This window comes from Hemibagrus wyckioides, linkage group LG01, assembly GCF_019097595.1.
Source record: "Hemibagrus wyckioides isolate EC202008001 linkage group LG01, SWU_Hwy_1.0, whole genome shotgun sequence".
Taxonomy (NCBI): Eukaryota; Metazoa; Chordata; class Actinopteri; order Siluriformes; family Bagridae; genus Hemibagrus; species Hemibagrus wyckioides.
In genome coordinates this window covers 18439492-18464193 of record NC_080710.1, presented here as the reverse complement: position 1 = coordinate 18464193, position 24702 = coordinate 18439492, and the positions used below count along the sequence as shown (strand labels likewise).

At 36.8% G+C, this 24702-nt stretch overlaps 2 protein-coding genes across 4 annotated transcripts; both read left to right on the top strand.

Annotated features, from left to right (window-relative positions):
- The first annotated feature begins 2071 nt into the window (after positions 1-2071).
- On the top strand, positions 2072-11142 carry LOC131361425 (ribonuclease ZC3H12A). Of its 2 annotated transcripts, none has more exons than XM_058402513.1 (6): positions 2072-2229; positions 2820-3254; positions 3786-3925; positions 7140-7374; positions 7641-7747; positions 7956-11142. In XM_058402513.1, the coding sequence occupies exons 2-6, from the start codon at positions 2914-2916 to the stop codon at positions 8948-8950; spliced, it is 1818 nt and encodes a 605-aa protein (XP_058258496.1). In that variant the 5' UTR covers positions 2072-2229; positions 2820-2913; the 3' UTR covers positions 8951-11142. The 2 variants fall into 2 exon arrangements, with proteins under 2 accessions (XP_058258496.1, XP_058258487.1); XM_058402504.1 differs by having other exon boundaries at positions 2180-2348.
- Positions 11143-19344: 8202 nt separating this feature from the next.
- On the top strand, positions 19345-24248 carry LOC131356827 (keratin-associated protein 10-1). Of its 2 annotated transcripts, none has more exons than XM_058396121.1 (9): positions 19345-19493; positions 20958-21016; positions 21403-21573; positions 21752-21777; positions 21878-21976; positions 22142-22298; positions 22433-22512; positions 22598-22693; positions 22948-24248. In XM_058396121.1, exons 2-9 carry the CDS (start codon positions 20983-20985, stop codon positions 23206-23208), a joined length of 924 nt encoding a protein of 307 aa, XP_058252104.1. In that variant the 5' UTR covers positions 19345-19493; positions 20958-20982; the 3' UTR covers positions 23209-24248. The 2 variants fall into 2 exon arrangements, with proteins under 2 accessions (XP_058252104.1, XP_058252050.1); XM_058396067.1 differs by having other exon boundaries at positions 21400-21573.
- Positions 24249-24702: the final 454 nt, after the last annotated feature.

Sequence of the window (24702 nt, the reverse complement as noted above, 5' to 3'; positions counted from 1 at the left end):
TGTATAAGCATCATATTGCATTATATTCTGTATTCACTAAATACTGTACTTGTTGCAATGTCTGTCTCAGGTTCTTTAAAAAACCTGTCTAAACTACTCTGAAACATTTTAAATGTCATGTTCATTTAGTTTCCTTCTGCAAACACGGTATTATGAAAAAATCCCTTGCAACACCAAAACTGGTTATTTTCAAAGACTTATCAAATAAGAACAGTGCAAAGGCACTTAGGAGAAACTGTTCGAGTCTGACAAACAGTGATGACAAACAGGTTGTGTCATCATTGTCAGAATCCATTACTATCACTTCTTTTTATTGCAGTGCCACAAAAAATGTACTGTATCCACAAAACTAGGAGAAAAAACATTTTAGATATCAGTCTATACTGCTGAAATAGACTGAGGAATTATTTACTGAGATGCAGTAAATACTGAAAGATGAAAGGTAATTTAAGACAATAGAGCAAGAATGCAAAAACTCCAGCCCAGTAGGGCAGGAATGCAGCACATTTTGGTGATTTCTTCTTGAGGTATGGATTTTCTAGAAAAATTCGTTCATTTGTAGGGCTTACAGAGAAACGGAAGGCATATAGTGTGTATGATAGACTCAGAATGTGTGAGAAATGACCAAGATTAATGGTGTGTATTCAATTAAAAGGTCTGTCAGCATGTGTGTGTAGCAGAAAGAACAGAGCTGTTGTAATTAAACAGAGGGGATCACTTCTGAATTCAAACTCTGGCTAAATTGAAAATCATGAATCACTGTCTCTCTCTCTCTCTCTCATTTCTGTTCATTTCTTTTTGGTGTTTATTTCTTTCTTTAGATTTTCTGTGATCATGGAAAAATTATTTTTCTCAATAGCTCAAATGACCTTGAATGAAAGGAAATGCAAAAATGAGCTTCATTAGTGCAACACCCAAGGACATTTATAGCCACACATCATCACAAGCTGAGTTGAATGGGCGGTGAAGGGCACCTACATTCGAATTCTGGAAAAGATCATTTGGAATACAATTCAACAAGATGTCATTTTATTTTAATACAAGTATTTATATCACTTTTCTTAACATAGTTCAGCAGGATAGATATTCTGAAGTAGGGACAATTAGACCTTAAGTATGACAAGAAACAATTTAAACTATGACACAAATGGCAGCTGTGAGAAAAGCAAAAGCTGTTATGGCAAGGTAAGTAGGGCAGGTCACACTGAACTCCTGCTTAGAAGGTAATGGTTTCTACACATCCTGCTCCCCTCTGTAAATTCTTAGAGCCTCAAGGAGGGTTTCCATGGCAGCTAAATGTGGGAAAGATGGAAGGAGGGAGAGAGGGGAAGTCAGTGAGAGGAACTCATCTCTGTTTGCTCTAGCTCATTGCCCTGCAGCAATATCAGTGCAGCAGACACCTGGGACCATGGACACCAGAGCTCAGAAGGTGCAGTGGACTGGCAACCTCTCCTGATTAGTTTCTCCAGGATCCGGAACTTCACTCCATACACGCCATTAACCTGCAGCCCAACAAGCCGGGCACATTAGTGATCTCACCCATATTCACCTGTGCAGAACCACATAAACTGCACATGCCAATTACTGCATACACGCTGATTTTAACACAAACCAACTGTGTGGATTAAAAGTTTCACACTGAGAATTTGAAATTGGGTTCAGATTTTAACATTGCCTACTGATCGATCCACACAGAGAAACTTAATAAGTCAGTGACAAAAAAACAAAAACAAAAACAGAGTATCTGATCTTGTTTAGAAAACTGGGGTTAATGTTTTGAATTGTCTTATGGTAACTCTTTTCCATTTTCATCTGCCTAATATTACACACATAAAACAAAACGACCATCTATTTTTTTTTTTTTAAAGAGCTGCTAGCCTCAAACACAACGTAAGGACTTTTTTAAACATTTATGTGGTAAGGGAAGTGGAACAGCTGGACACAGCGACATCTTGTGCCATGTGAAAGGGAGCGCGCTTCTCCTCGCGTATGTAATATTAATAAACAGCCTACTATAGTCATACAGTATGATTTATTTTCAGTATGTTAATGTGCAATGATCGTGATCATGCTAACACATAACTGTGCCTGTATTAGTTGGGGATTTTTGTAGCTCACACCGCAGCGTCAGGTGACACAGGTAGGCCATCCTGTACTTCCGGGAGGAGGTGCAGGTTATAAAGTGCAATATGGCTTTACCAGGAAGGGAATACGAGTAAATCTCCTGTGGTGAGTGACTAGTGCTGTTAATATTCCATTAAAGTCAACGTTTCTCTGCTACGATTAAATGCATAGACTAATACACTAAGAATCGATTGAAATGGGCGTTTTATGAATTCATCAACACGGTAGGTCTATATATTACTGCTTTCGCCGTTCATGCATTTAGTTATGTTTGGCTTACTTATGGAAGGATTCATATTTCATCTTCTAACTAAGCTTTTAGTTTATGGAAGGTAAGCCTACGATTAATGTGTTAAATAATGTGAAAGTAGTGTGTGTTTATTTACTTTTCACGAATTGAGTGATTGTCATACAGTTATCCTTGTATGTATTTCCTGATGGGAATTCGTGACGTTGCTCTGTGGCTTAATGGAAACTAATGAGAGCTGTCATCTTTTAGCTTTGGCTGTTCTACATGAGCTGAGAATATGATAACTGCGTAAGAATGAAGAAAATCAGTTTGGACAATACTTTTATGGTTCAAGAAAGAACAGATACTTAAACGTGTAGTAGAAGTATGTCCTTTCTCACAGGCTGTGGCAACTTCAGATATTACATAATGTTTTGACCCTTGTGTCCTGCTGTTCACCTCACAGACCCAGAAGACAGCAGGATCTACTCATATACAATGAGACTGAAGCTGGAGCTGTCTTGATGTGCTGCTGTCACTGAACTCCCAAGTCCTCAAGAATGCAGCCTGCTTGCCAGTATGGTACGTCTGAGGTCCAGCTGAAAGTGGACTTTTTCCGTAAGCTGGGCTACTCATCAAAAGAGGTGCAGACAGCCCTGCTGAAACTAGGCTTGGACACTGACACGAATACTGTACTGGGGGAACTGGTGCGCTCTGGAGCCAGAGAGTCACCCACAGTGAATCAGGAGAGTGATGATGGAATCTCTGGATTTAGCTACAGAGGGGGTGGTGGATCCATCAGTAAAGACCTCCACAGGGACATTCAGCGCTCACCAGCAGTAGATGAAACTGACAGTGACTTAAAACCCATTGTGATTGATGGAAGCAATGTGGCTATGGGGTAATGTGAAACAATTAGTTGAGACTTTTGATTGAATTATTTTGATTATGTTTAATGTGTTATGTTTAAGTATGTTCAAATCATGTGGCAAGTGATGCAAAAAAAAAATTTGCTATGCTGACACTAAAGCTATATCATATATTTTAAATATTTCTTAATATAGGCTTTTCCAGGGTCATTTTAAATGTTCGTCCACAGTATGCCATATGCCATATTTCACAGTGTGACATTTAAGAGCAAGCAGATAATTGTAGTCTGCTTTTCAGATTTCAGTTTTAACAACTAAATAGATGTGTATTTGGCTGTACAGTCAAATAGTTCTGTACAGTCAGTACAAGTAAAGGCTATACAAGCAGTACAGTCAAATAGTTAAAAGCTTTATGCAAATATTCCTCTTGAATGTATTTCCGCTCTCAAATTCTCATCTTATCTCTTTCTTTCTTTCTTTCTTTCTTTCTTTCTTTCTTTCTTTCTTTCTTTCTTTCTTTCTTTCTTTCTTTCTTTCTCTCTATCTCTCTTGTTTATCGTAAGTCATGGAAACAAGGAAGTTTTTTCATGTCGTGGAATTGAGCTGGCAGTGAACTACTTCCTTGAGAGAGGACACAGAAACATCACAGTTTTTGTGCCCTCATGGCGAAAAGAGCAGCCAAGGCCAGATGTCCCAATTTCAGGTAAGGACACTCCCTTCTAAGAAAAATGAGTCATCAAAGAAACATGCATGTGAACATCCAGGCCTTACCACTTACAGTGTAAATACACATATCATGTTTTGTATCTCAGATGATGTGTTGGTGGTTTGTTCTTGCTTGCTAAAGACTTGAGTGGTATGCATTGCTGTAATGAATGTTCACAGTGACATGCATATGAATGTGTTTTATTGTTCTGCATGAAGATACATGTCCAGTTACAAACCTATTACCTAGCTGCACATCTTAGTATCATAGATTCAAATCTACTGCAACAAAGAGAATGCTAAACTACATTTTAATGCCCGTATTATATTATTAGGATTATAGGAGCATGCTTTTATTTGGTTAGCTGTTTTGAAGTTATGTTGGATTAATTAATATTATAATTAATATTAAACTGCATTTCAGGCTGCAGCTTCTTTTTGGCCATTTAAAAAGTGAACATGAAACACAAACCCAAATAATTCCTAACTTAACTGCTTATAATAAATATTATTATTAAGACAATACTGTCATTTACCAATTCAAAGCACACCGCTGCACCTGATCCTGTACTAAGCATTGTAAGCATTCCATTTTGTAAGTCATGAGCCCAGTTATCATTTAGGCTCGTAGAGCACAAAGGTTATTTATTTTACTTTGTATTTCTGAGAACAGCGTACTTGCTTCCTTATAGAAATCAATCTGTTATTATCAGGAAGAATAAACCTCCCTTAAGGCTGCTTTGGGAATTCCCCTACCAGGAAGTTCAACAATATTTTTCTACTTCCTTCTGTCACTCTTATCCCATTCAGAATTTGCCTCCAGTAATGTACTGTACTAGGTGAGGCTTCTTCCTGTTGTACAGAATGTCATACTACACCAAATATTACTATTGGTCTCTCTTTTTGCATTGCTTTAAAACATACACTATATTGCCAAAAGTATTCGCTCACCTGCCTTGACTCGCATATGAACTTAAGTGACATCCCATTCCTAATCCATAGGGTTCAATATGACGTGGGTCCACCCTTTGCAGCTATAACAGCTTCAACTCTTCTGGGAAGGCTGTCCACAAGGTTTAGGAGTGTGTTTATGGGAATTTTTGACCATTCTTCCAGAAGCGCATTTGTGAGGTCACACACTGATGTTGGACAAGTAGGCCTGGCTCTCAGTCTCCGCTCTAATTCATCCCAAAGGTGTTCTATCGGGTTGAGGTCAGGACTCTGTGCAGGCCAGTCAAGTTCATCCACACCAGACTCTGTCATCCATGTCTTTATGGACCTTGCTTTGTGCACTGGTGCACAATCATGTTGGAAGAGGAAGGGGCCAGCTCCAAACTGTTCCCACAAAGTGGGGAGCATGGAATTGTCCAAAATGTCTTGGTATGCTGAAGCATTCAGAGTTCCTTTCACTGGAACTAAGGGGCCAAGCCCAGCTCCTGAAAAACAACCCCACACCATAATCCCCCCTCCACCAAACTTTACACTTGGCACAATGCAGTCAGACAAGTACCGTTCTCCTGGCAACCGCCAAACCCAGACTCATCCATCAGATTGCCAGATGGAGAAGCGCGATTCGTCACTCCAGAGAACGCGTCTCCACTGCTCTAGAGTCCAGTGGCGGCGTGCTTTACACCACTGCATCCGAGGCTTTGCATTGCACTTGGTGATGTATGGCTTGGATGCAGCTGCCCGGCCATGGAAACCCATTCCATGAAGCTCTCTGCGCACTGTTCTTGAGCTAATCTGAAGGCCACATGGAGGTCTGTAGCGATTGACTCTGCAGAAAGTCGGCGACCTCTTCGCACTATGCGCCTCAGCATCCGCTGACCCCGCTCCGTCAGTTTACGTGGCCTACCACTTCGTGGCTGAGTTGCTGTCGTTCCCAAACACTTCCACGTTCTTATAATACAGCTGACAGTTGACTGTGGAATATTTAGGAGCGAGGAAATTTCACGACTGGATTTGTTGCACAGGTGGCATCCTATCACAGTTCCACGCTGGAATTCACTGAGCTCCTGAGAGCGACCCATTCTTTCACAAATGTTTGTAAAAACAGTCTGCATGCCTAGGTGCTTGATTTTATACACCTGTGGCCATGGAAGTGATTGGAACACCTGATTCTGATTATTTGGATGGGTGAGCGAATACTTTTGGCAATATAGTGTATGTAGATAGATTAAAAATAGTAATGCCTTGTTTATACTGTTAGATCAAATAAGAACCTTGTTAGACACGGATACCAGATAAGAAACTAGATAATGACAGGTAAACATAACAGATATGTATTCGGAAATTGGGAATATAAATTACATTAGAACTGCTTTACTGGTCATTTCTTTGGTTGGATGGATTATTTTGTTGGTATTTAGATCGCCTTGAACTCCATTTAGACAGGAAGTAAAATAAATTTTCTCTTTCAATTTTCACTTTAAATTTTCTCTTTTCACTTTAAAGTGAATGTGGACATTTGAGCACTGGATTATTTGAATGGGCATTTATGATGAAATTCATTGACTGTCTGTTATCTCATTAAAACTAAAACATTTGTAAAACATTGGTAACACATTATGCAAATACATGCATATCTTGTGCCTTTTATTTACATAATTTCGAAGCTTTCATTTGGATCTAAATCCACTGCCTCATTTCAGTAAATGAATTTCAGAGAGATGAGGATTATATTTTTATTCGTGTGAATATCATCTTGTGTCAGATCTGCCTTGTGAAGCCTGTATCAGCATATGTCTCATATCATGGCATGTATTGTCTAATGCATTTTTTAAAAAAAGGCATTAGACTCTACTGACTTTATATAAAGCAGCACTTACCTAAGTTTTGTTTGTGTTTATAACCTTTTAGTTGTTATTATCTGTTTTGTTTTGACTCCTGTCATGATGTCCATGTTTTTATGTTACAGTAGATATAAAAAGTCTGCATATCACTGTTAAAAGTGCAGCTTTCTATGATATTTTTAAAATGAAACCAAGATAAATAATGCCATGAACATTTTCCAGCTTTAATGTTATACAGCAACCAACAAAATTCAAGTAAAAAAACATACAGAATGTTTAGAAGAGAACAAAAATATATGTTAGGTACCTGGCAATTTCATTACTTTGTGCACTGTATATGCCCAACATAAACAAACACAGAAACAGTGATAGTTCGATTTAAATGGGTACAGAAAAAGTAACTGAATATTCTTCTTTCAGATCAGCACATTCTAGCAGAGCTGGAAAGGAGAAAGATTGTTGTATTCACGCCCTCCCGGCGGGTGGGAGGTAAGCGGGTGGTCTGCTATGATGATCGCTTCATCGTCAAACTTGCTTATGAACTGGATGGCATTATTGTGTCCAACGACACATACCGTGACCTTCAGTGTGAACGACCTGAATGGAAGCGCTGCATTGAGGAGGGGCTTCTCATGTACTCCTTTGTCAATGACAAGTATGTGATTAAAATCTTTGAAACCTTCTTATTTTTCCAGTTTTCAGTGTATTTACAGAGACCTCACTGTACTTCTTATTCTTAAATATTAAATGTGTTGATGAAGATTTCTGAAAAATATTGCTTGTAAATTATAGTGCCATATTTGGTATATTATTATTTATAATCTATTATCTATTATTTATAATCTAATATTATTAATTATTCCTGATGTGTGATAAAAATGAAAATCTGTTCAATTATCTTTTTCACGTGCGTTTCTACAGGTTCATGCCACCAGATGACCCTCTTGGTCGCCATGGTCCAAGCTTGGATAATTTCCTCAGAAAGAAACCTCTGCTACCAGACACCAAGCGCCAGCTTTGTCCATATGGTAGGCACTTATTTTTTAACAGTATAGATCTTGATTTCTTTCATTTAATATTTTAGTATACATACTGGTGAACACTAGGGGTAATCAATAACTTTGTGTAGCGTGTGATAAACACCACCCTTGGGTTTATGCTTAGATACTCTTCAAGCTGTGGAGTTGAGGAGTTATTGTCTATGATGACTCAGCTGGACTTCTTTTTCTCTCTTAGGAAAAAAATGCACATACGGAATCAAATGCAAGTTTTATCACCCAGAGCGAACTAGCCAGTCGCAGCGTTCTCTTGCAGATGAACTGAGGGACAATGCCCGTCTGTCCAGTTCTGCCCGATGCTGTTCAGAGGAAAGTCAAAGATCAGGAGCATCCCTCAAAAGGCCCTGCCACAATGAGTCTGGCTTCAGTTCATACGTTCCCTCTTTAGAGCAAGAGCTGGAGTACAAGCTAACCCTGGAATCTGCTGTTTGTGTACCCAGACACCAACTCAGTGAAAGCATGCAGCACTACAGGAATGATGTTCCTACCAAGTACCAGGCCTCCACCCCAGCTAGCCACACTCCTCTAAACTGGCATAGCCTGTACTCCGCATACCTCAATAATCCTCCATCTAGCTCAGATTCTGGCCTTGGCTCCTACGAAAGCCAGCTTTCAGACACATCTCAAGGATGTGATGATTCATACAGGATTAGCTCTAGGGATAATAATAGGTTTTATGAGAAAAAAGATGCATCTCTTGCTTGCATTTGCTCTTCAGAGTCAGTTGCCCAACCAAGCATCCATCAGTACCCTCTTGCCCAGCATCCACCCAACTGCTTTGATTATGGTGCACTCCAGTTCCATAGGCCATCTAGCAATCAACATTACAGCCTTCCCAGTTACTTACAGCCTAATGGGCTTCATCGCAGCCAACCAAAACCGTGTTCTGACACAGTGTGGCTCCGGCAGACTCAGACAGGTTTTAGTTTACCCATACCTCTCCATGCTGTTGGACCCCACAGGCACGCTGATGTTTATGGGAGCAGCCAAGGAGCGCTCAGTCCCAACACTGTTCCATTTGAGGCAGAGCGAGAAGAGACAAGGAAGAAACTCCATGCAATTTTTAATCCTCATCATGTGGATAAGGTTATGGGAATGTTCCCGAAGCTAAAAGATGCCCAACAACTTGCAGCAGAGATTCTCAAGCTCAAGTCCAAAGGACAGTTGTCCTAATTGTTCTATGCTCTCTGGTGATAAAGAGATGCTTTAATTAGAGCAGAGCATATTTTTTTTCTTATATGAAATTGAGCTCAAGACTAAATGTTGAATAATTCTGAATCTGAGAAACTGTATTATTGCTATCTTTCTTAACAATGTTTTTCATTTTTTTTCTTTGAATGTTTTGGCTTTTGCCAGAAGTCTTAAGGTTAATGATACCTGAATGTCACCTCACATAGTAAATGTGATGACTGTATGACATGAAAGTCAAGTTATATCTCACTACAGCATTTATATCATGCTGTATTGTTAAAATGTATTGATAAGTCATGCTTGTATTGTTAAATGTTTGTTGTTGATGCACATTGCATCCTTGATTATTTTGAATTTGGTATGTAAAGATGTATTATTGTGACCCACAGATGTTTTAACATTGCTCACTGTGTCTTAAATGACTTTCAGAAATATAATATTTCAATAACTGCCTTCAGCCAAAGTTTTTTTTTTTTTAATAATTGATTTTTTTATTTCAATTGTATCACTAGTAGGTCATTCTATAAACAGGGTAAACAATTATCCTTTAACCAGGGTAAACAAATACTTTAGTAAGTTAGTAAATGTAGTACATTTAATTTGCTTAAGTATTATTTCATTGTTCATATTGATTCTTATATTACATTTAGTTAACATTAATTTTGCAGTGCCACAGGGCATTACATTTGACACTCTGCACTTTTAATTGAGTTTCTATCAACAGACTTCCATAAATGAAAATCATACAGGAACACAGTGGAATAAATTTGCACATTCTAATATCTTTGGTCTCACATAGATTCAGTCGCACTGTACTGTTTCCTAAGCGTTCTGCTGTCTGCGCCATAGAATTATTGGATGATTAACACCCTGCATAAAAATGAGCAAAATGATTGGATAAACTAAGCATTACACACAGTAATTCAACGTTTTCATTCATCAGGATAAACTATCCAATTTCTGAGCAGACTAACTAAACTGATAATCTATTACTTAAGCAATATTTTTTTTTTTGCAAAATATACTTATGTACCATCACTATTGATAGCTTTTTTAATGTTTTGTTTGATCTCAGTCCCCAATTACACTCTCAATTACAATGGGTGAACGTTCAACACAAAATTGACAGATAGTTGTTGCCTGAACTCAGATTTATTTTCAAGACCATGACATGACCAACACCACACATGGCTGAGTCTATGACAAGACTGAGACGAGACACTCAGGTGTGTGCTGGTTGTAGTATTTCCCTAACCTGATGTGAAATTGCTCTCACCAAAATATCCCATCTACTTTGGTATTAACATTTTGTACAAATAAGCACACAGGACATACATAATACATCTTACAAATATAGTCTCTTGAAATTGGTGCTATGTAACTCTATATGAAGAGATATACATTTGCAAAATGTACTGTAACAGGTACATTAAAAAGTACATGTTCATGAAGATGACGTTAGGCTTGTGGGTGTTGGTGGGAAAATATTTTAAGTCTTCATAGGCCGAGACCAAGACAAGACTGAGACTACCGATTTGTGCTCTTAAGACCAACACCAGTCTTGTGTAATACAACAATAATTTCCATGTGCTTAAAAAGCCATTACCATAAGAAAATGTTTGAGACAGTTAAAAATTTGCCCAGAATTAGACCCATGGGTACAATGACATACTGAGAAGGACTGTGAAAGATGAAAAAAAAGAGCTCAAAGACAGGAGTTTCTTAAAGCATGTCTCATAAAATGCAGTAACTAAACTTCACCAAGCTTCATTAAGACTAAAATGCACATTATATATACTGTCTATTGTGATGGGAAAAAAAAAAAACTCAAAAACTTGTGGTTATTACCACTAGCAGGTTGACAAAGCAAGACTGTATATACAGAAAACCACTTGATGCATCATTGGGGATGTTTTGTGGCTGGTGGTTCAGGGGCTCTTGTGAGAACATTATAAATTATGTTTGTAAGTAACAGAATATTTCACCACAAAACCTGCTTGCCTCTGCCAGGAGGATCAGACAGCAATAAATAGCTTTTCAATACATTAATAAGCCAAACATTCTCCCAGATCAACACAGTGTTAAACACAGAAAGTGTTTTGCAGTGATTATTTCATTCAATTTGAACCCTACTGAGAACCCCAGCACAATATTAATATAAGAACATAGGGATAAATATATATTTATTTTTTTTAACTTTTAAAATTGTATTCAATTTTTTATATTTCTGTGAAGCTGCTTTGAGACATTGTTCATTTCAAAATGTTCATTGTTAAAAATCACTATACAAATAAATAAAATTGAATTGAAATCAAAAGGAGCTGACAATGTTTTGCAAGGAGGAGTGGACCCTGTGATATGTGTCAACTTTGTTTGACATAATAATGTGAACGTTCTCAGTCACGCATGTGTTTGTATTAAAATTTGTTTTACAGTCTCCTGTCTTGATTAATTAAAAAAAAAAAAACATAGAAAGCAAATTGAAGTATTTACCTGCTGCTTAATGCATGTTTATGCTGCCAGTTCAATTAAATATTACTCAACACACTATTCAGAATAGATTGTATGCCTACTTTTCAGTCAGTTATGTAAAACCATGTATGTCAAAAGATGCCCCTGTCTCATCTGACAGTATCCTGGTGCAATCAGACTCTGAGGTATGTAGTCTATGTGCATACCATATTCTTTCTGCCTTTTTTTGTAGGAATTACACAGGCATCATGCTAATTTAGAGGACAATTCACTGGAGGAAACTCAAGCTTTACCTAGTTTTAAGTTGTCCAGTTAGAGCAGAAATATATGCTCAGAAATAGCATAAAAGCAGCTCTGGGTAAATCTCTCTCTCATGGTTTGTTTACCTCACTGTTTCTCACTGAAACATGCTATTTTTCCTCAGGCATGTGCAAGGCAAGGTGAATCATGACAAAAATGTATTTATATCGTGTTTAAACCACAGCAGATGAACAAAATAATTTCTCATACACCTAAATGAGACTACAATGGAGATAGCAGAATACCTTCTTGCACACGTGCACACATGCAGAGTCTTTCAAACAAAGAAATGTTTGATGCAATATTTGCAATAAATACTGCAGTCATAGAGTTATTTTCCCTTGAAAGATCTTGCTGAGCTCCTCCTGGGTTCAGACTGGTTCTGAATGACAGGGAGCTTTGGAATTTATCAAATGTTCATAGCACTACAGTTACTAATATTTTATTTATAGTTCTAGGTAACAAGCAGGGTCAACATTAAACATGCAGAACCTGGAGAATGTAAACAGGGATGCTGTGGTGTACCTTCTGGAGAGATATGCCTATGACTAATGCACATGAAATGGAGCTATTCCTTGCAGACTGGCAAGGCTAGCAGACCAGCATGCTTATAGGCTCTGGTGATGACATAAACCAGGCAGTTGTCCTGGGAATTAGATGGTCACTGTTTGGTCTACACTGCATTGTAGGACACACACTTGACAAAACAGAGAACACTCTGCAGGTTTGCCATCATTGAATGCTGCAACATAAATTGATTGGTTTACAGAATTGTGTATAATGACCAGAACCTGTGGGTTTAACCCCAAGGCACCCTAGAAGATATATGACCACTAATACATACAAGATTAACTTATAGCCAAATCATGTAGTTCCACCAGTCTTTTTGCTGAGGTTGGCTAGCAGTTTTTAGAGAAGGAGGAGCCTTAATGGACTCCAACAAAAAGGTGTGATCCAATATTAGACTTTTCGGGAATCTTGAAAGATGTAAGTGCCCTTTCCCTTTCACAAAGGTCACAATAAATTTATGAGCCCAGTGAGAGATGCCATACATTGTGCTGTGATGCATTGCAATGGCTGCCTTTAGGTAGACGGGGATTTGCCATTGTCCAGCAGTCCCTGAAAAAAGTTAACATTTTCATAATTCAACAGTTCACCGGACCCACTTGATGAAGTGCAAACTATTTTCAGAACTAAGGGCTTTCTACTAAGGGCATCCAAAGACTGTGAACTAGAGTCTCTTGCATTCAGGTATTTGCCAAAGTGCAAATCCACAATTCTCTGGCCACGATTCATCCTGAGGAGCCAAACCCATAGGCTCAGGGGATCTGCCTGGGGTTGCCAAATCATTTCCTCCATTTGGCAAAGCAGACCTAATCAAGGAGGAAGCCATGTGGGCATGTGACATCAGTGCATGTCTTTATGGATCTCACCTTCTGCACATAGCCCTTGTCATGCTGTAACAGGTTTGGGCTAGGCTTCTTAGTGCTAGTGAAGGGCAATCTTAATGCTACAGTATATAAAGACATTGTAGACAATTAGGTTTTGTGCATTTGATTCAAACTCAGCATTTGGTCCTAACACTGTCAAAACAAGTTTTGCAGCATGTACCATTAAATAACACAGTAATCCAAAAACATATGATGTGGTATGATATTGTAAGAGGACGTTAGGGGAAAAAGCTGTAGGACAATAACATTTATTTCAAATACTGCATCATACTTCACTGTGTGACTTTGTTGAAAATCATCAGCATGTATGCGTATGCTCACAAGAAGGTACCTCTGGCCCATTGGCCCTGGCAGTTGAAGTAAAAAAGAAGTAACTGATATATCTACTCCCAGGCCAGTAGTAGCTTGCTGAATGCCACAAACGCACCATGTCCAGGCTTGCTAGAGAGAAAAAAAAGAGACAGTCATGTTATAAATAATAAAAACTTGAGAATGGTAGAATATTTTCATAATAAATATTTGTAAATATCATTCTCCGATCACTTGGTGGTTTTTGTCTAAGATATTGATTTATGCAAGGCCTATTACCAGTCAAAGTAGCACTGTCCCTGATAGGTGCCTACTTCCTTTACATTCTCAGCCAGCTCCAGCTCCACACCCAAATAGAAGTCAGACGACCCATGTGGTTGGCCTAGATAGCGCAGGGTTCCGGTGCTAATTCGGCCTGTAGGCAGCAAAACTCTGACCCTATGGCCAATCTGCAGGTCCATTGGGGAATGGGGCACAAAGGCTCTTAGGGGACGATTGCCACATCTCCTTGAGCCCAAAGTGAATAATGGAAAATAAATTAAGGTGAGAAAAAAATCAGTGCTCTGAATCCTAATGTACATAAACATGAAATAACAAAAATGCAGTTCACTGTCAGTTCAATAGAAGGTCAGAATTTTCTAGTCCTTTGAGTGCATATTGAGAAGTGAGATAAACAGAGCTTGCTGTACCTTGTGCTGACAGACGCGGCAGATGTAGATTTGGAATCAGAAGTTGTGCAAAAGGAACTCTGACTGCAGGTTGAGCTGTTTGAGTAAGCCACATTGTGCAGTATTTTCAAATCCAATTGGTGGATTTTGTTCAAGCCACCTTACAGAAACCAGCAAGCAACAGTAAGCAACTGCTAAGAGTACTGCCAAATGTAGCTAAAGAAAACTACTTCTTGAGGAAAAACAAATTTATTTGTCAGTTAAATTTGTCAAATAACTTACCGGACCAGCCACGATTCTTTTCCTCGAAATTTTGTCTATTCTCCAAGTTTGAATCTCTGAAGTTTTCATTCATTTCTGTTGAATCACTTGCTTTGATCAAGGCACCTGACCTAGTGACAATCTCAGAGTATAGCTAAAATAGACGAATTGCATAAATTTACTTTCCAAAGTGAGTTTATAACCAGTCTAATTTAACAACTGTATTTAGTAACTACAAACAGTGCACATACCTGATCTCTTAGATCATGCTGTCTCTTCTGCAGCTCCATAAACCGCATTTCCCATGATGCCCTTTGATTGGCAATCTGAGCTTTCAGATCCTGAATCTCTCCCTCAGCTTTCAATAGCCTCTTATGTAAGGTACAACTGTGCTCATGATAATGTGACTTCTCCCAGGTGTGTTGTCTATCAGATTCTACAATGTTTTTTTTTTCAGGTATTTGTTAGAGGGGTAATGTGCAATGTGTTGTTTTAATATGAAAAAGGCATTTGTAATGTAGCCATCCTGCCCCCTAATGGGCAGGTAGGAGCATAGCATAAATGTACAAAGTATTTATTATAGATGACAATCTATTTATCACCTTTCTGTGACAGTAAAAGTGCATTACATATTTTGTTGCTACTGGTAATGGAAAAAAAAACACTCTGAAATAACAACAATAACAACAACACATACTAATAAATTATGTTGTATACTATGTAAAAATAAAATGAAAAATAAATTAAGAAAACCTGTAAAGTGTTTCTCATGGGTGCAAAATTCACTTTCAGATTCATGTGGTGTCCGTGGTGCAGCTTGTATGGCACAATATGGGTTTACCTAAAATGCAACCAACATAACATATTCTGTGAGAAAGATTTGTTTTATAGTAAGATATTTTCCGTAGGAATAAATAACCATAAATACATAACATACACATTAAGGTAATAAAGTAAACCTTAAAGTAATCACACAAAACAAGCCATGCTCACCCAGAAAAACCTCCAACAGTACAAAAGGCCTTTCAGAGTCCAGACAACTGCTGACCACAGGACATACGTCACCATATTGAGGTATCTTTATTGCCACATGCTTGCCACTTATCTGCAAAATCTGTCAAGCAGAGCTGATGTGGTGAATGTTCACCACAAGGAAACAGTTGATGAATTAAGACATAAATTCTTAAAATTACATATGCAATGTTTTAAAGCTATCAGTTCTTCCCAAACATGACACATTTAGCAGGTTAAATCAAAGAGCAAATAAAATAAATATAAAATTTGGTCAAACCTTGATGTTGTAATTCCTAATGTTGTACACTGTTGAGGATTCCTAAAGGGAATAAAAACTCTCTGTTCATTTTTCAATCACACAATTGCCGTATGCGCAGGATAATGTGTTGCTACGACTGAGACTGCTGATGCCAAAACGACCATGTCTGTAAATCCTATATAATCTGCTTAGGCACTGAGCTGCATGGCGCAGTTGTGTCCCCTCACATACTAATTTTGGTCTCTGATCCTATTTACACAAGTCCAAATAACTGTGCATTGTGGAGAAGTAAGGTCCTGTACTGCATGTCAAATCCTAAAGCCACCACATCTGAGAATAGTGCATGAGTTTTGCATTTATTGCAAAGAAATAACAAGATGTAATTAGAATGCATGGAGAAAAGTTCCTCTGAACTGACAATTTGACCAAAGATGTTCTTTTAGTAAAATTCTCTTCTTATTCAACGGCTCTTGTTGTTCAAGAGAATTGCCACAAGAGGGCAAAATAGTACCTTTCTGAGCTATCTACCCTGAAAAACAACAATATAGATCATGGAGGCTCTTTAATCTTCCATTAGTCAACTCATGGGAATTCAATAATTGATTTTCCAGATGAGCTCACATTTCATCTTGGTTACTCAAACGCTGTAGCATGGATTGTTTATGTAAAAATTGTCAATTTTGGGGGGTCACATAAACAGTCACACACAAACTGACATGCAGTGAAATGCTTTTACAACTGTCCATATTATAAAAATAGAATTAAAAAGAATAATGATTTTGATAAATAATCAAAAAAGGGATTAAATTTAAAAAAATACAATAAAATACAATACAATTAAAGGAATAATTAGAATGAAATACAGTGGAATTAGCTGTGTAGAGGATAACAATAACAATAATAATAATAATAATAATAATAATAATAATAATAATTAGCCACACATTTGACCAGAGGAAAATAAATAGATAAAATATTTTATATTATAAAATGACTGTTATGAACAACTGTTATATGTGAATAAGTGAATATGTGTAATTTGTGTTCAGTTTTCTATTTTTTTTTATAGTAATATAAAATATAATTGTCATAGTAATAGTTTTGCTATTAATGTAGCTAACTAATACTTTTTCACAGGATGAATAGGATCTTCTTCTTTTTTTCGATGTACCCTATTTGTAATTTAATAATATGTAGTTCAGTCTGTCTGTACTACAGTGGATGGGGTACTGTCTGTTCAGCAATCATTATTAGTTAGTCACATAACAAGGACTGTTTACCTGAGTGATCATTATCGATTTTAAATTGAAATGCTCTCATGTATCACCATAGCAAATATTTTATTTGAGGCTGTCTGAACACATGATTCTCTGTTTAAACGAGAGGATTTCATCATGGAAAGTTTAATACTGACATCGTGGCTGGCAATAATATTTGCTTTAGTAATATTATTTGCATAGCATCGTGATGTTTGCCTTCAGGTAGCCGTGAGAAGGTATATACATTCATGTTGACTATACCCTCACCACAAAGGAGTAGCCTGGCATTTTAATAGGTTGATTTAGTTTTTGGTGTTTACTTGTTTATACAGTCAATATTGAACTGCATTCTGAATATGCTAATAAGGTAGTAAAAATGCCATAAATCATTAAGCTATTTCTTTCTCACATTTAAAGCAACCCTCACCATTACAACTTTTTCATCAGTAATAATGTAGAATCTTGTAGTTTAATCTTGTGGACTGTTTATACAAGTTAGCATAAAGATTTTTTTGTGATGGGGCTACAAAGCACTTCTGTCAAAGTATTTCTGGTTAAGGGTGTCTGCCAAATGCTGTAAATGTTGTGTGGATAAATGAGTGTACATGATAGTCTAAAAGCTTATGAATAAATAAATGACTGTGATGCTTGTGTTACTGTGCTGTTTAGAAAGGCCACAGTTTAACGTCATCTTACAAACAGGAGAGTAAATACACTGAGCTGAGGCTTCTTTCTCAGGGGCTTCATTAGTCTACACTAGCTACGTAGAGCCAGATGCCGTTGTCTGGTTGCGCAATGTCTTCTGGGACAAAGCCAGGAGAAAGCTCTTCTGCCACTGTCTCACCAACCTCTCTGCAATGTTTGCCTTTGAGATAGAGCAATCATATACCATTCATTGTCTTCACACAAAGGAAACAAAGATTTCTATTTGTTATGTCCTGCACCTGTTCCATGCTGCTTTATTCTAGAGGCCTGGCTGGTGCAGGTTCAGCTTGTGATTATCTGGCCTTTTAAGCTTTACATAGTCATCCCTGACAATGCTATGACATTGACTACATATTCCAAATTTATTTTAGTTTAACTCATTCAAATCAGTTCTAACGTTTACTCTTAATGAGCATTATTAGTACATACATACAAAGCCCCAGTACATGATACAAGCAGTTCAAAATCTTTCTTTAATGACAGTATATTACACACTCAAAGCATTTAAAGCCACATATGTTCCTATGGACACTGTTGAATAATCTTGAGCTTATTTATTTTAACAATAACAACAAGCTTCTTCTCTTTTTTTTAATATTGTCAGAGTGCCATTGAATTTGCTTGTTTGTTGTTTCGATTGCATTCAGTGTACCTTCACAGATTTACATGAAAAGTAAGAAACAACATCACTGCATTTGTTTATGACCAGCATTGCTTATGGAAATAAGAGAAATGGAGCAGAGTAGCATGAAAATTCACAACCAGATATTTTGAATGCAAAATGTACCCAACAGCTGCATTATTCCATTTGCTGTATGATTTTTTTTCTCTCCAGCTATTTTTCACTGTCAGGCAATAACCTGCAATAGTCTGTCTTTTATACTCTAAACATTTTAACCTTTTGTATTTTTAGTCACTATTTTAAGAGTAATACACATCAGATTAAAAATTATTATCTGAGTGTGAATTATAATGTGGGACTTCTGTTACCTAAGGCACTGTGTTTGCAACTGGAGATGGATTTATTCCTTGCATTCCACAGCGCATATCGTTACAAAGGGATAATTTTTATGATTTACTCATGAGATATATGTATGGATTATGAAATAGGGGAAAGAGTGATTCTGAAAGTGAAAAGCATGAAGAAAGTACAAAGACCAAACACATTCCACAGACTGCACTCCAAAATATAAGACTTAAGATTTCTGTTTATATACATTTTTCTTGGTCTTTATTGGCTAATGTATATATAAAGCACAAAATCAAAACCCTTTACCATGAAAGTACTTATCATTTAAGTTCTATTAACAAAGCAGATATTGGATTAGTTACTGGATTTGCTTGAGGGTTAATATAAACCTTTAATAAGCACAGTAACTGCGATGTGAATTGTGAAAGACTTTATTGTGAAAAAAATATTTTTATTATTATTTTTGGGCTATTTCATTTGGTAATATGACTGCTACTACATATTATTCCAGATCATGGCCTGCTGTTTCATTAACATTGCCTATATTTTAGTCATTAAAATAGTTAATGTAGAAAAGTGCCTTCTGCCTCACTGAATAGATTAATTCTTCTAGCAGCTGGTCAAATTTTGTCCCTCCCCTCCTGTTTGGAAATACAATTAGGACACCCGGCCACGAAAAGTTTCCACTCATTAGGCTACCTCTCTGTGATGTCAGCAGAAAGGTAGCAACAGAAGTGGGGAGAGGGAGGGCGGGAGAGGAGGGCAACAAGGAAGACAAGGGGAGAGCCCAGGCACTTGACTTCAACCACAGCTGCCATCCCCAGGCAAAACATCACTATCCTTCATTCTCAGCAAAAGTAAGTACAATTTCTCCATACATATTGTGTTTTATAAAGATTACAAATTTTTTACAGTGTTGGATGCATTCAGATTCGTAGGGATTACCCTGAAAGATGCTAAAATGCCAAATGTACCGTGTTGCTATGGTTGCAGACAGGTGGTAGAGCAGGCACAGGAATAACAAGCTTTTACCTTTATGTTGGCAGTAGACTAAAAGAATTGCAAACCCAAATTAGATACCTCGTTACATGTAATTATTTATTATTTTCTAAAGTTTAAAACAAAAAAGTTTAACATAATGAAATATATTCACCAAACGGTTTCTTATATAATCAGGAATGCCTAGTCATCATTATTCAGTCAGCTGTGTAATTGTGGTGATATGCGATAGAGAAGAAGAAGAAACACCAGTCATCCCATGGATATCTTATATTGTAATTAATAATAAATATTTATAATGTATTGCATATAATGGCATTTGTAGTGCACTACTACAGCCTCTAATTCTCATGCACCTTTGCATGTTAGGCAAATATAAATTGAATACAGACTAAATGAAAACTGACTAACACACCCTGTAGTAGACCAGGTCAAGCTCTTTTACATGATGATCTCTCTCTATTACATATCTCACAATTAATTGATCAATCAATAAATTAATGAATTAATTACAAGAAGCTTCCATTAATTATTCCATTAATCTGCTCCCCTATAAAAGGTAGAATAAGTTCCCGAGAGCTAAAGAAAAAGAGAGAGTTCTGTTTTGGAGGACCTGTTGACATATGAAGTGGTTTCCACAGCAGTTTCCTGAAGGAGGTTTTGCAATTTCCTTTGGGTATGAGTAACAAGCTGTGCTTTGCTCTTGTACCCATGGGATTTTTTAAGAACAAACAAGTTGTTAATTGTGTGTGAGCAACAGGTCCCAATGAAAGTGAGCATTTTTGTAACTAAGGAAATATGATGTCTTCCAGTACCTTTCCAAATATGAACCTATGAGTGACTTGTTATTTTATCAAGTATACTTTTATCAAGTATAACAATCAAAATAACTTATTAATTATGTAAATAACTATTAAGTATAAACTATTAAGAATACAAAAATTACAATGATAAAAAATTAATGCAGGAAAAAAAAAGAAAGAAAAGGATAAAAATTGATGCAGGTTTCAAACAAAGCTACATGTTATACTGCATGTTTCCTGGAATAATACAGATTAATTAGGCTCTAAAATAACATGCCCATAGTTCGGCAGAAGGTTAATCAACATGAAAGACTTTTCCAGAATGATTAGACTTGCCTAACATAGAGTTTATTTATTAGACATTATTGCGAAAGGAAACCTTTAATTAATTGGTTGTTTGTCATTTTCCATGTACCAAATTATACTGTCTTAAAATAAATGTATACATGAATAATCAACCACTGTAGCAAACAAATTAGAGTAGTAACACAGATAAACCATGTTATTGTGTGTTTACAGGTGAAAACAGCTCACATCAAAAAAAATGAAGGGCTCTGTACTAATACCCTGTACTAAAGGTAAACATAAACCAAAATAACATAACCTAACATGCCATATATAAATATTCCTTGTATAAGACAACAGTAAGAGCATGGACTTTCTAGGTTAAATAGAATCATATGTGATATATGACATTAATAATAGAGGAAATAGTATACATAAATATATATTCACTTTGTAACAAAGGTTAATAACTTCACATTCAGGGTGTTTACAGATGAAAGTATCAGAACCATTCCCAGCATTCATTAAAATAGTTCTCATTTGAAATGTAATTATATGTCAAACTGACATAATTTAATGATCATTCTATAAGCTTTTCCAGGCCTTAGCCCAACTGGTTTGTGAAAATATATTCCATAGTGGTCAATACAACTTGACTCTCTCTTTCTCTTCCCAGCAGGTTTCCTTCTTTTTGTTTTATTGCAGGCAAGTTTGATTTTGTATGCAAGTGCACAAAATTCAACAAATTCCACAGACATTATAGCAAACAATGCAACCTTACTGACTAATCTGACTGCAAACAGTACCAGTTTAACCTCAGCTAATGCTACAACCAGTAACCAGTCTCTTGGTAAGTGTTCACCAGAAGTAAATGTTATAGATATGAGATTATTAATTAGTTTAAATATAAAATAATGGTCTTAAATATAACCATTACACAGCAGGCACCAACAGCATGTAATCCTATGCAATATAACACTAAGAAAAGTCATTAACTTCAGCTCCTAATTTGGTATATTTTTTTGTAGGCACAAATGTCACAAGCTCAGCAATGGTGAGTAATGGAAGAAGCATAATAGCTTCAAACTTAATAACAGACTGGAGATTTTTCTGAGACTATTTTTTTTATTCAGATCTTGTCTGATTTTCAATAGGTATCCTGTCGAATCTTCTCTTGCAATTACTCAGCATGCCAGAGTACATTCATGAGCTCCAATGTCACCACTTGCTCAGCTTCTGAACCTTTTTGTGAGGTATAGGAACTCACCATATGAACTATATGTAATGTTTGAAGGTGTGTTAAATGTTGCAGATTTATTGCAATATTTTCATGTCAGACTATGGACGGTGTGTGGTTTTCAAAGCAGATGTTTTGCAATGCTAATGGATGAGCTGATTGATATTCTGTGGTGTATTAGCTGAGAAGAGATGGAGATGCATTATATTCAGTGAGGTGCACAAGCACCTGCCTCACTGCTTGTACGAACACCTCTCAGAACAACTGCTCCATTAACTGTTGCACCAGCAATTGTGACAACTCCACTCTCAACAGCCTACTCAACTCTTCTGTCATAAGTACTCCTTCTCTCACTTTTTCTAGTACAAAGTTATATATATACATTTATTAACATATTGTGTATGTGGATAGATGTGTATGTGTAGCCCTAATTCTTATCATTCAGTTCTTCACCATTTTGTTTTTCAATCAGTGACTACTACAGCAACCGCTGCCACCAGCACCACCACCACTAAGGCTTCTACCATTGCATCCACCACCATGGCAACCAATGTAAGAAAGAACACAGCTCTAGAGAAGACAAATCATTTCATTAGACTTATCTTATAAACTGTATTTTTATTATCACAATCAACAGGGAAAGAAGTGCCATAAGATGACCTGTAATGGAGAAACCTGTTATCAAGGCAACACTAATGTTGGCCTGTGTTCTCCTGGTCAGAACTTCTGCATGGTAAAAAAAGAAAAAAAGCTCTTCCTATATATTTCTATGCACTGTTTGATAAATTAAATAAATAGAAAAGCTCACAGACATGCCAACAAAATTGTGAATTATGAAATCAAAGGATAATTATGTGTATTGAGCTAGCCTATTGTGATATGAGATGTCACCAATGGTTCTAGAGAGTCAGCTTGCTGTACAGGCTACCTCTCAAACAAAAAATACATTTTTATAACATTTCCTAACTCCATATATCTTCCTTGTAGCTGAAGAAGACACAATCTGTGACAGTAGTGGTCTGGACAGCGAGCTGTATCGAAGACTGTAGCAAGGAGACAGTGTGTGCTTCCACTAATACCAACTGCATTCTAGAGTGTTGTAATACCACCACAACAAGCTCCTGCCTCAAGATGAATGGCCAAGTAAACATTGTCGGTTCTGGCACTATTGCTCCATGCTGTCATGTGCCACTCTTGGTGTCCTCGTTCTTCCTCTGGTTGCTGATGATCGGCAAACCTTCAGATTAAATTATAAGTGTCCAATGAGCCTGACCACTAGCTCTTGATCACTGATGGGACACAGTGTGTGTGTGAGTGTGTTTGTGTGTGTGTGTGTGTGTGTGTGAGAGAGAGAGAGAGAGAGAGAGAGAGAGAGAGAAGAGGAATTGTGTGCTATTTATTTAATTGCCTGTCAACTGAAAATATGTACTACATGATGAGGAAATTACTATAATTTAATGATGTATAATCCAAAGCTTAAGATAAAAGGAGCATATTGAGAGTAATTGAATTTGTTGACAACTTCATTATATAGAAATATATATTAATTGTATGTCTTAGTTTAGTATGTTTTCTTTACCATTTGCATATGACAACATAGCTTATTTTGCAGCAAACAATCCAATCACTTAGGGCCTTTTTGATTGGTGTCTATTATTTTCCGATGTTTGGGTAATGTGGATCACATTACCTGCTACGCAGTCATTCTTTCTCCTACCAAAGCAGATAATCCAGACCTAACAATCAGAACAATATTTGTTAATAATGTTTCAGAACATGCACATTAAGGCTGTTTGACAGAACACTGATGAAGTCATCAACATACAAAACTGACAACCAAACAAAATGTAATATATACTTTATAATATATGTGCACTTTATACTTATGCAAGATAAATGTAGTCTAAAAAATACTTGCATATGTAAAAAAGGCTGTGTGGCAGAAGACTTTTAGCTAAAACGCAAAACCAAAATTTATTTTTGAACTAACATATATTGCACTATAAGATTGTATAAACATATCTACAATTTCTGGTACATATTAAATAATTATTGATAAAAATCTGACTTTGCATGTTTGATTGATAAGGACTCATGTATAGTTTGAATTAAACCAGTCCATCAACAGAAAAACCCTGACAAATTATTTAAAAGATGGAAAGAAATGTGCCAGAGAGGAAATGAAAAACAAAATTCAATCAAAATAATGTAATAATGTCCTATAGAGGGTGTTTCCAGGCTAGGCTTCTGGCCAGATTCACACGAACATGGGCAGGATAAAGCAACTGTTGAGGATAAATGAATAATTGAAAATAAATAATTTAGTACTTACCACCCCTTCAATGTGTTTGTACAGCATTTCTAAGGCCTTGTATGTCCCTCTACCTTCTCTCCATCAACTGACAGAATTCTAATGACCCTTAGAAATTAACCACCAGACTTTCCCCCCTCACCAACACAAACTTGCCCCCACCCCCGTATTTCGTGTTCTCTGCCCCATTGGGTAAAATGATCATATTTAAAAGACTAATATATCAGCATTACTGATCATCCTATCAACAAATAGGCCACTGGAAACATTACTTTGCATTTTAAGCATTTTGATGTTTTGATCTCAATGTAATTGTTCAAAAAGTCATGTATCAATGGTATCTCAATGGTTTTTTCAAATTCAAATTTTATTGGTCACATACAAAATCATACACAGTACGACATGTAGTGAAATGCTTTTTACGACTGTCT

Bases quoted from the DNA above. Each gene is read 5' to 3' on its own strand.
- LOC131361425 (XM_058402513.1), top strand. From the start codon at position 2,914: ATGCAGCCTGCTTGCCAGTATGGTACGTCTGAGGTCCAGCTGAAAGTG. The intron at 3,926-7,139 runs GTAAGGACACTC...TTCTTCTTTCAG, and splicing joins GCCAGATGTCCCAATTTCAG to ATCAGCACATTCTAGCAGAG. The intron at 7,375-7,640 runs GTATGTGATTAA...GCGTTTCTACAG, and splicing joins TACTCCTTTGTCAATGACAA to GTTCATGCCACCAGATGACC.
- LOC131356827 (XM_058396067.1), top strand. From the start codon at position 20,983: ATGAAGGGCTCTGTACTAATACCCTGTACTAAAG. The intron at 21,574-21,751 runs GTAAGTGTTCAC...ATTTTTTTGTAG, and splicing joins AACCAGTAACCAGTCTCTTG to GCACAAATGTCACAAGCTCA. The intron at 22,694-22,947 runs GTAAAAAAAGAA...TCTTCCTTGTAG, and splicing joins CTGGTCAGAACTTCTGCATG to CTGAAGAAGACACAATCTGT.